At 41.1% G+C, this 12054-nt stretch overlaps 1 protein-coding gene across 1 annotated transcript in view; it reads right to left on the bottom strand.

Annotated features, from left to right (window-relative positions):
- The window catches only part of LOC127630414 (semaphorin-6B-like), a 160998-nt gene that overhangs the window by 42163 nt on the left and 106781 nt on the right, over positions 1–12054 (bottom strand). Inside the window, exons 7-10 of the mRNA XM_052107884.1 lie at positions 8495–8585; positions 6254–6373; positions 2949–3037; positions 1318–1535 (exon numbers count right to left, since the gene is read on the bottom strand). Coding sequence (XP_051963844.1) covers positions 1318–1535; positions 2949–3037; positions 6254–6373; positions 8495–8585 — 518 coding nt within the window. The remainder of the gene's footprint in view (positions 1–1317; positions 1536–2948; positions 3038–6253; positions 6374–8494; positions 8586–12054) is intronic.

Here is a 12054-nt window from a genome sequence, read left to right as displayed (position 1 = left end):
ACATAAATGTTACCCATCATGCACACTAATGCACTTCCAAAGGGAATAGATCACTAAAAAATTTAAATTAATATAAGTTACACTTACCCTCATGTTGTTCCAAACCAGTATGTCTTTCTGTCTTCCATGGAACACAAAAGGAGATGCTAGGCACAATATTAGCCTTAGCTTCCATTTACTTTTATTACATATTTTTTCCACACAATGACAGCAGATGGTGACTGAAGATAACATTCTGCCAAACATCTCCTTTTATGTTCCACAAAAGAAAGAACGTAATACAGGTTTTAAACAACATGAGGATAAGTACATTATATTGGAATGTTATTTTGGGGTGAACTATCACTTTAAGCAAATGCTCACAGACTCTAAAAGTGTGCATTCAGTAACCATTTTCTCTTCTCTCATTTATCTAATAGTCATTCTCACTCTCTCTCTCTCTCAACTCATTCAGCATCATCTTCACTCCTATCCTCTTGACAGTACTCCCTCTTGTTTTGTTCTCACATTCTTTCCTGTTATTATTTCCAGCAAACTCTGTCAAAACATGCACTTACACCCTGATCCCAAAAATATATGTTTCCTTGTTGCATCCCCCTCAAAGTGTGACATCCTGATGACAGGCTGTCAGCATGTGTATGTCTATCCACATCAATTCAATTCCTCATCCATCCATTTCTGTCTATCTAACTCCTGGTCTCTTGCACTATCTAATTTCATGCCATTAAAATCTGCAATAATATTCCCGAAAGTGTTGCACCACTATTCTATATTCAGAGGTTGTTCACCCCCATTCCCGTGCGACAATCTACACCCAGAGCGAATGTACCCATTTCCCAGTGCTCTGCCGTTGCCATCAGCCTGTGACATTTCCAGCTCAACTGTCTATCAATGAGGCTGCTAATACGCTATATTTGGGAGTTCTTCTCTAGAGATCTGGAGTCTGGTTTGAATTGGGTGGTTCTTTTTGTCACACAGTCAAACTTTTTAAATCTTTTTAAAGTCTGGTCCACATTGCAGCTTATTTTGGTCAAGGACCACCCGCTTAGACGGGAAAAGACTGTCTGACCGGAGTAAAAGTTGACAATCTACAGTTGAGTTTTGCATGAGGTTTAGGGGCAGGTTGATCTAAAATTGGATGTAACATTTGGCATATGGCATTTCCTCCATCAGGTCGACCTGTTCTGAGCACGGTGAGTAACGGTGCAAGTAGCATCTCCACTTGGACTAGGCGGTCCTTTTCTAGTTTCTTGACTTCTGTGGAGAGCTGGTTTCTTAAGGGCTTAATTGTAATGTTTTGTAAAGGCTGCGACATACCTGTTGGACGGCGTGGAGAAGACAGCAAGGATGATGTCTCTGCCATGCATGCGGATGATGGGACTGGTGGAATGCAGGAGGTTGAAGTAGAAGTGGGAGTCTCCCGGGATGGAGCAGTTCAGCCGCGCCTTCAGGAACGACGTCCACTGCTTTTCCAGCACACGCTGTGAACCGCCCTGATCATCTTTACAAATGCGTGCAACACGAGACACAACCACCTAAGGTGTACAAACACAGACACGCAGCAAAAACACATATAAAGACATTTAATGTTCAAATAGATCTGGAATGTTGTTATATCTGAGATATTAATTACGAATCTCTAATGTACACACACCAAACAGTGGTGTGTCCTTTCCATAACCTTGCAAATCTCTTAATGCTTGTGGATTTTAAGCAGATCTTGGAAACATGGAGCTGGATTGTTTAATACGACGAAAACAATTAATTCATGAAAATGTCAGCATTCTCTAAAATGGGTTCTCAGAGCGATTTCAAAAAAGCAGAATCCAAAGCACAGTGGGTTTTTGTTCTCTGAGGTCCAGCACCAAAAAAAATGCTTGTGCAAGCAAACTTCTGTTCTTGCTGAAGTTGTGCATTGCAAATTTTTGAGTAAAAGGAAGCCTTGTTATTCGGTAAACCTGTTTTTCTCAGTTTTCAGTTAATTATATTACAGATAGTATTTTAGTTGTTGTGAAAAATAACATCAACATAAAAGAGCCTAAATTAGACTTAAAACAGTTTTATAGGGCATCATTATGAAGTTAAATATTTAGTACAAATACACAAGGAAAAGGTCACGCTGTTGTCTGACTGGAAATACAGTGGTTAGTATTGACATTTGAATAATATTCCCAGACAGGACATACAGTAACACAATTTCAGATTACTTTCACCCCCTTGCTTCCTCCCTCTCCCCCACTCTACTGATCTCTCTCTAACTCCATATTTACTCCTATAAACAAACATTTTTTTTGCTCATGGGTTTCTCTTTTATAGCTCAGAAGAGTCAGAAGTATCAGTTTCACTGAAGTATAAACTTTTTCTCAGACATTTCTCCTAAAATTCCTTAGGAGATATACACTGTAAATCAATCCAAGTGAGATAAACGTTGACATGCAATAAGAGTACGGTGCTAAACTTAATGTGAATAACATAGCCAGATTATTTGGTCGTGGAGAAATTTCATGAGAAATGTCCAAGTTTATATTGACTTTTGAGTGTTGACTTTGGTAAATTTCTTGGCCAAAATTATTTGGACATACCCTTCTAATTAACTGGTTTGGCTAGGCCCCTTAATTCCAGAGAACACAAATTTTAATGCTACAGCATTCAGTGTCATTGTAGACATTTATGTGCTTCCAACTTTTTGGCAATGGTTTGGGGAATGCCCTTTGTTTGTTCCACAATACCCCTGTGCATAAATACCCCTGTGCATAAAGTGAGGTCCATAAAGAAATGGTTTAATACAGAGTCTGGTGTTGAAAACTTGACTTGTCTGCAAAAAGCTCAGACTTGAACCCCTTTGAACAGCTTTGGGGGCGAACTGGAACACTGGTGAACTGAGGTAGTTTATTTGTGATTTTTTTTGACAACTGCCCACTCCTCCTCTGTCATCCTTTGCCTCTTACCTTCTCCAGGTAGTTGAACTCCATAGCCATCTCTCGGAAAAAGAAGTAAACATGTGGACCCCATTCCACAGCACTCACAAAGTATGGCTCTGAAACAGAACAAGCAGGACCAGACCATTACACACCTTATTTTTAGGATACAATATTACTGCTCTCTCAGGTCACATGCTTTTATAAGTGCAGATCTGACTGAACTACAGTGTTAAACTATGATGCCAGTGTTGAACTATCAATATGGCCATTCTCTAATCAGAAAACACAAAAATATTTAAAATGTGCAAGCAAAAAATTGTATCCATCATTTTAAATTTTTCATATCTTTCTTCAACTATAATGGATTTAGTATGGGTTTAGCCTCTACACTAGCCAATTTTTCCAATGATTTTCAGATGTGAGTTTCATTAACATTATCGCCGGCCAAGAAGAGGGAGAAGTGTGCATTAGCGTCTTTCAGCAGGAGGATGTTAATCACATGACTATCAGGACTCTGTGCTGAGTTAATGGTTCCAGCAATGGAAAAGCACATACAATTGTCCTGATGCTGAGGAGGGGGTCTTGTATACTGGTCAAGTGACCAGTGAGCTTCTTTGTTTACTGAAGAATTGACAAGACTTCAAGCTGATCGGTACGATGAAGCTACATATGGATGCATTCTACAGCAAGCCTCGAAGGCATAAATACACAATCGTTCACTTTCACAAGGAAAAGTTACTCCATGAATTGCACCTGGCATGTTTGGAGCATTTATTTTGGAACCTGAATGCGATTTCTCCCTTGGATTGCTTTGTTTACATATACTGTGTAAAACAGCAATTGCACTTGGACACGCACCGAAACAAATCTGGATGGAAAAGAAATCTGTTGGTCAGCTTGTCACTGATTCATCATCAAAACGTGGGTATAGCCTTTTAGCAACTATATTAGATATAGGGTGATCTTCACGATCACTTCTCTCTTTTGGATAAGGGCAGAACAGACACAGGTAGGACGGAGTCAGCAACCTTTTGACAGATAAAAACTAGCCTTCACTCTTTCTGTGTTTATGTGTGCGTGCAAGTGTGTTTGTTTGTGTGCGGGTATAAGAAAGAGAGAGCTCTGATTGACTGTGAGAACAGATTTTTACAGTTTTGGTCCGTTTTAAAATATAACCTTGTTAAAGCGATCCAGAACCAAGAAGAAAATGCAACATTGTAACTTTTTTAGCCCCTGTTTCTGAACAAATAAATCACTCTTTAACAATTGTTTATGCTCACGCTGTACTCCTGTTGTTATTTTGGTGAGCTCCACGTGATAGGGAATCAGAGCGAGAGAGAGAGAGCTGTGGTGAGTTGGTATGTCACCCCTCTACCATTTACTTATGTCAAGTGTGTCCAACGTCCTCTGACTGAAGAGAGTGAGATCTCAGCAAAACAGTCTGTATGTGTGACACCCTCAGACAAAATCGAGCTGTTTGGAGTCTGCTCTTGTGGCGATGACTTAAAATGTGTTTTTTGATGAAAAAAAAAAAGAAACAAATTAAATCAGCACTGAAAACCCCAAAAATCTATCATGATGGTAGAAAGTGGATAAAAGTACCTAAAAAGGGCTTTTGTACCGCCAGTGGGAAAGGGTCTCTATAGGGATCGGCCTAAATTATTTAATATGTATTCAAGCAGAACATTTATCTTGTTTATTATTTACAGCTACTTTTGTATTTAATATTGTTTACACAGATAACAGACTCAATTGTTCCAACTGAGAATTTATTTTGACATATTTGGCATAACAGGAGAGCACGCTGTATGATTGTTTTATGGAAAGAAACCAAAAAATGGAAGAAAAAAAAAAACACCCTCATTGTAACAAAGACTCAGGTAGGCTGGGATCCATAAGCAGTGTTTTATTGAAACTCACAGAATATATGCAGGCAATGGTCAGGCAATGGGGAATCAGGGCAAACGTAGGCAGAGTAGGAGCATTGTGAGGGAAGCAGGATGTCAGGGCAGGCAGCAATGGGCAATCACGAAGAGACAGGCAAGGTTCAGGTAGGCAGGCAGTAATCAATCGTAGTCAACAGGGAAAGCAAGGTCAGTAGGCAGATAATCAAACAGGAATGGTAGTAGAACGCTCAGTAGTGTAGCCGGAACAAACAAGACTTTGCAGTGAGTGTGTGACTGCGTGTAGCTTAAATAGAGGGAGATGAATGGGGATCAGCTGTGGATTAATTAAGCCCGGTATGTGGGTAATTAGAACTCAGGTGAATCGGATCTCCGGTGGCCGATCGAGGAGGCGCCTTCGTGGGCGTTTGTGACACTCATAAAGGTCAAATGTTTTAATTTCTGACATTGGTGGACACACACCGAAAGAAAGTGAGAACGTTTTGGGACAGGAATTAAACCAGGACAGAGAGAGAGGGAGAGAGAGAAATAGTGAGAGATACCCAAAATACAAATCGATTAAGAAATAATATTAATCACAAAATTCTTAATGTTCCTGACTTCAATGAATGTACCCCGACACAATTGTTTTTTAAATTCTAGGTGAAAAAGTATGTGCAAATATAGTAGCAAGATTTGTAGTATCCTGTAATAACCAAAAGGACAACCACTAATACATTAACTTGTTGATGATGCTGATCTCCCTGACCCCCATCCCCTACCCCTGTTACCGACCCTATATACAGTAATGTTGTATTAATGCTGAATTGTTTATTACTATGCATTTATTTCTTTAGCGCTATTGCTGTTTTCATGTTCTAGACCTTGTTCAATTTTTGTTCTGTTTTTCTACTTCATGTAATTGCTTTGGCAATATATATATATATATATATATATATATATATATATATATATATATATAATAAATGTCATACCAGTAAAGCACTTTGAATTCAATTGAATTTGAGAGAGACAGCGAGAGAGAGAGAGAGAGAGAGAGAGAGAGAAAAGAGAGAGAGAGAAAAGAGAGAGTGGATGACTTAGAATTAGAACACAGATGTGTTTTCATTACACTGCTGCATCAGCAAGAGAACAGATCAGTATACAGAGCATAGGAGCAAAGGAAGATGGGAAGAGAGGGGGGCTGACATCAGGTTGTCTGCTGACTAAGATGTGGATCCTTACACGTCTATCGACACTAACACTAACTGACATGAGGGTAAACACAAGCTTTCTAACAACTGTTATAACACATACATTAATGCACACAAACACTACTTAACTCTCTCTCACCCATAATACACACACAAACAACATTAATATTACATCCATGTGCTGACTCTGCATGGCTACCTCTTCCTGTCAACTAATGTTTGACGTATTAAGTACCTCTAAACCATTTGGAGTCGTGTTTCACTGTTCGCAGGGCAGGATTGTCCCCCAGACTCCTGTAGATCACGGCATCGATGGCCAGGAAATCAGTCACTGTTGCAGTGTAGAGATTGCGTTCTGTAGAAACAACACACAAATAAACTCTTTAAAACCTAGTGAGCTACCTCACTGACTACTGCCTACTTAGGCAGCTGTCTTTCAAGGCAGAATTCTCAAGCCACTTCCACATTAATGCGTTGAAGTTTGAAAACTCAACTGATTTTGAGGACACAACCAAGGTAGCAACATGAGCCCCACACAAACAGTGCTCTGCATGAGAGATTTCAGTAGAATTTAGCATTAGCGTGTTGCTAAGCTAGCAATATGATACTCTAATAAAACTAAACCCTGCTGCAAAAAACAGCATAGAACAGCATGACTATTCTGGTTTATTCTGTTAGTGGTGGTCTATCTGTTGGTGGCTTAAAACACTGCCTCAGTAGGCAGGTTTTGGAGTGTCTGTTCCACTTTCTCACTTACAGACCAAAAATATGGTCTCAATATACTTTCATCAGTGTAATGCATTTTCATATATTGAACATTATTTAATTTTCCTTTAGGTTTGTCCAGGCAGGAAGCAGTAAAGCCATATTGCTGTGCAGAGAATGTGCAGTATGTGTGTGATTAAGCAAGAGGAACACATAAATATTGCTCATGAACCGGCATATAATTAAGTTAAAGAATAACAGCAGAAACATCAGTTTTACTGCACTGCTTTAACAAACAGGTCTATATATATTCCTGTAATATGCAGGGATGGTTTGCGGTCATGTACATTGTGCTAATGTTTAAGGCATTAAAAAGAAAACCCCAGCTTACACTCACCTAAAGGATTATTAGGAACACCATACTAATACTGTGTTTGACCCCCTTTCTCCTTCAGAACTGCCTTAATTCTACATGGCATTGATTCAACAAGGTGCTGAAAGCATTCTTTAGAAATGTTGGCCCATATTGATAGGATAACATCTTGCAGTTGATGGAGATTTGTGGGATGCACATCCAGGGCACGAAGCTCCCGTTCCACCACATCCCAAAGATGCTCTATTGGGTTGAGATCTGGTGACTGTGGGGGCCATTTTAGTACAGTGAACTCATTGTCATGTTCAAGAAACCAATTTGAAATGATTCGAGCTTTGTGACATGGTGCATTATCCTGCTGGAAGTAGCCATCAGAGGATGGGTACATGGTGGCCATAAAGGGATGGACATGGTCAGAAACAATGCTCAGGTAGGCCGTGGCATTTAAACGATGCCCAATTGGCACTAAGGGGCCTAAAGTGTGCCAAGAAAACATCCCCCACACAATTACACCACCACCACCAGCCTGCACAGTGGTAACAAGGCATGATGGATCCATGTTCTCATTCTGTTTACGCCAAATTCTGACTCTACCATCTGAATGTCTCAACAGAAATCAAGACTCATCAGACCAGGCAACATTTTTTCCAGTCTTCAACTGTCCAATTTTTGTGAGCTCTTGCAAATTGTAGCCTCTTTTTCCGATTTGTAGTGGAGATGAGTGGTACCCGGTGGGGTCTTCTGCTGTTGTAGCCCATCCGCCTCAAGGTTGTGCGTCTTGTGGCTTCACAAATGCTTTGCTGCATACCTCGGTTGTAACGATTGGTTATTTCAGGCAAAGTTGCTCTTCTATCAGCTTGAATCAGCATCAACAAGGCATTTTCGCCCACAGGACTGCCGCATACTGGATGTTTTTCCCTTTTCACACCATTCTTTGTAAACCCTAGAAATGGTTGTGCGTGAAAATCCCTGTAACTGAGCAGATTGTGAAATACTCAGACCGGCCCGTCTGGCACCAACAACCAAAATTGCTTAAATCACCTTTCTTTCCCATTCTGACATTCAGTTTGGAGTTCAGGAGATTGTCTTGACCAGGACCACACCCCTAAATGCATTGAAGCAACTGCCATGTGATTGGTTGATTAGATAATTGCATTAATGAGAAATTGAACAGGTGTTCCTAATAATCCTTTAGGTGAGTGTATACCAGCTTAGTCTGGTCTGGTTTGCCGGTTTTAGAGAAGTTTTGGGCATTTGTCAGCTAACCAGGCTGGGAGACCAACTAGACAAGTTAAACCAGTTAAGAACAGCAAACCATCTTAAGCTGGTTTAAGAGCGTTTTATTTGTCTCAGCAGTAAGAGAAAGAAAGGAAGAGTGATGGCAGGTGCCAGTCTCACCTGCAAACAGGGCCACATTGGCATGTTTATGGTCATAAGGGCATCTAGCCATCCCACTGACCGTTTCACCAACCATCTCTAGAGTATCTCCCTACAGCATACACACAAACAGACAGAAAGAGAAAATACATTCATTATTTAGAGTCAAAAGTTAACCTTGCAAGGCCAAACATACAGAAAGTGGGTGGACTGACACCTGTGAAATAAATGTAATCGTTTCAGATATACAGTTTGCTATTCCACACGTGAATACAAAACAAGAGAGAGAGAGAGAGATAGAGAGAGAGAGAGAGAACTAAGTAGCTGCACCAAAAATTAGCTCCTGAATACATCTCAAATTTGGACCTAAAAAAGTGAGACATTTTGCAAAATAACTTTCAACAAATCTTCAGAAAGGACCCTAAAAAAGAGATAGAAACATTAATCAACAAAAACAGAAGAGGAAATATCATTTTGGGGTATATTTCTCAAATCAAAACAACTGGCTAGTCATTAACTGCCAGCTACCAACTGCCATTGTTGCCAGCATTGCAAAGGAGAAATTGCTCTAAAGAAGCTAACAGAGGAATTTCAAGAACAAAATCCACCTGCTTCATCAAGGATCCTTGTTTGTAACGTTAATAAATAGTAATAATAACATTAACATTAATACACCTGATAAGATATATATAATTCTGTGTTTGTGGGCTACTAAGGTAAATAATTAGCCTAGTCCTCTTTTAAAATAAACAAGTGATCACCTTGAAAACCAGCAAACAGACACTAAATAAGAGCAGAGCTGTCAGAGCAGAGAGCATGGAAGTTGAGTACACTGCTAAATGTAAAAGTAGAGCAGCTAGGGAGAAACACAAGGAGAAGACATTGCGTGGAAGGTCCTCTTCATTGACTACGCCCAGCAAAAAGAAGGAAGGAAGAACAACTTAATTTTCTTCACTGATTCCATCTACATCTGTTAAGACATTCTATGCAGCAATTATGCACATGTAGTTAGTGAAGGCATCGGCTCAGGAGGCAGATTAAAGATCTGCAAAGATGAACACTTGGACAAAGATGACCCTATGCTTACCATTGACTTTTCCTTACACCAAAGGAAAGGTCATGGTCCAAGGGAGTGAAGCAAACCTGGAGTCTTTTAAAGAGGTATTCTCCCTGTTGAAAGATAAAGTGAACACCAAGAGGGTAAATGACCCCTCTGGCAGTGAAGATGATGAGAGTCCAGCAGAGAACCCCAACACCTTGTCTATCTCTGCCCCTCCCACACCTGCCAGCCTTACCAACCAGCTAAAGGAGAGTATGGCCCTGCTAGAGATGGACTTTGCTGAATTCAAAGAGCAGACCCAGGCCAAGATGTCTGACTCCACCATGAGTACTGTCCAGCAGCTGAAAGAAGAGCTCAAGCAGTTCAAGAGAGAAAACCAGGCTTTGGCATCTGACCTCAGAGGAAGTCTAGAGGCACTCAAACAGGAGAACAGTGTGCTTCGTGCTCAGTTAGCCAAAGTGAAGGAGGATGCTGAAAATAGAGAAAGGAGCATCACCAGGCAAGTCCAACACCTCAAAGACCAACTCTTATCAATCCCCAGTCTCCCAAACCCCTGCCTTATTTCAACCACACCCTCTCTGCTCTGCACCCAGCCAAACAACACCCTGGCACCTTCTGATACATCCACACAGCCAGCTCCAACAGTCAGCTCTGCCCATCACAGCTTCCTTCCACCCAGCCTGAAGAACAAGACCCACAAGTAGTAATGCTGGCTGACTCAAATGGGAAATTCCTGGACACAAACAAGCTTTTTCCTGGAAAGAAAGTTCTGTCTAAACGCTGCAGCTCAACAGGCCAGGCAATGAAGCTACTGAAAAAGGAGACTCTCAAGAATCCTGAATGCCTGGTGATTCATACAGGAACAAATTACCTGCACAGGTTCCGTAAGGACACTACAGAGGTGGTGAAAAAGATGGTGGAGCATGCCAGTAGGGAGTTCCCTGACACCCGCATTGTGGTCTCCACCCTGCTGCCTAGGACAGACACCCCTCACCATGTCATCCATGACGTTAATATGGAGATCAGAAGAGAATGTGCCACCCTACCAAATGTCCACCTGGCTCTCCACCCAACCATTGGCACCTGGGACCTTTATGAAGGACTGGGATGCAGTTCTTCCACACCCTCCTTAACTAAGAGCCTTAGAGGCCATCCCAGACTTCCTCCTCCTCCATATAGCCAGCCCAGAATAATTCCCCCTGCAATGAGGAGAGACAAAAGTTCAGCCTGGACTCCAAGTTTCTCAAGTGCCCACCACCTCACCATTGTGAAGTGCAACCAGAGGAGGCAGCCTTCACCCACCCCACCCCCTACCCACCAGCCCCCCCATACAGCATCTGCATCAGAGATATGCAGCAGCACCTGCCCCTTGCACTCCTCTTCACCCGCAATAGCAGAGTTATGCTGCAGCACCTGCCCCTGGGCCCCCTGCCCTCCTGCAGCAGCAGAGATATGCAGCAGCACCTGCCCCTGGGCCCCCTGCCCACCTGCAGTAGCAGAGTTATGCTGCAGCTGCAGCCCAGACTACTGCCATGGTCCCTCCCCCTACTACCTCTGAATTGGGAGACATCAGGGAGATGCTGCACACCCTATGCACCCGGATTTTGTTCAGCTAAGAAATACTCAGATCACTTTCCCATTTAAAGAAAAATAGAAATATATTTTTTGTTAGTAAAAGAACAACACAGGAATATTTTATTAGTTAGGAGTAGGACTAGTAATATTAGCATATGTATTTTTAATTAGTATTAGTAGTAATAGTAGTAATATTGATTATAAATAGTACATGTATTTATGAAATTAATTTCACATTATTATTCAGTATTGTAAGGTATAGATAGTTGTGGTTATTTTAAATTTTTTGTCTCACTATACAGGTTCATTTTGATTGTTTATCAATGTGTTCATTTCATATAAGCTGCTGGAATATTCAGGGTCTCCGCTCCTCAACGTTTGATCAGAAGAACAGACACGCTGAATCTATATCTCCAATCCAATCTATAAAAGATGTTGATGTAATTGTGTTGGTAGAAACATGGTGTCAAAATGCTCAGCTCACTCACTGTCCCCCAGGGTATAATGAAGTCATGGTGCCCTCTATAAAACTGAATAACATACGTAAGGGCAGAACATCAAGGGATCTTGGTGTGGTATAAAGAAGATCTTTGTCATCAGATCTCACCAATAAAAAAGGGTAAATCACACATTTGGCTGAGATTAGATAAAACCCTGGGCATAACTGACAGGGATCTATATCTCTGTGCAATTTATATACCCCCAGTAGATTCTTCATATTTTGAAAAAGACACTTTTGAAACCCTCCATTCAGAAATAGCCTATTACCAGGCCCAGGGTAATGTGCTTCTTACTGGAGATCTAAATGGACGAAAAGGAATTGAACACGCCATTATTGACCCACATGGCAACAATCATGTATTTGGTCAGTCTCCCCTGTTTACCACACCAATCGTTCCCAACCGGAACAACCTTGACTCTGAAGTAAATCAAAGTGGCAGGGAGC

This window comes from Xyrauchen texanus, chromosome 37, assembly GCF_025860055.1.
Source record: "Xyrauchen texanus isolate HMW12.3.18 chromosome 37, RBS_HiC_50CHRs, whole genome shotgun sequence".
Lineage (NCBI taxonomy): Eukaryota > Metazoa > Chordata > Actinopteri > Cypriniformes > Catostomidae > Xyrauchen > Xyrauchen texanus.
Note: the sequence above shows the minus strand (reverse complement) of the source record. Positions and strands in the feature narration are given on the sequence as shown.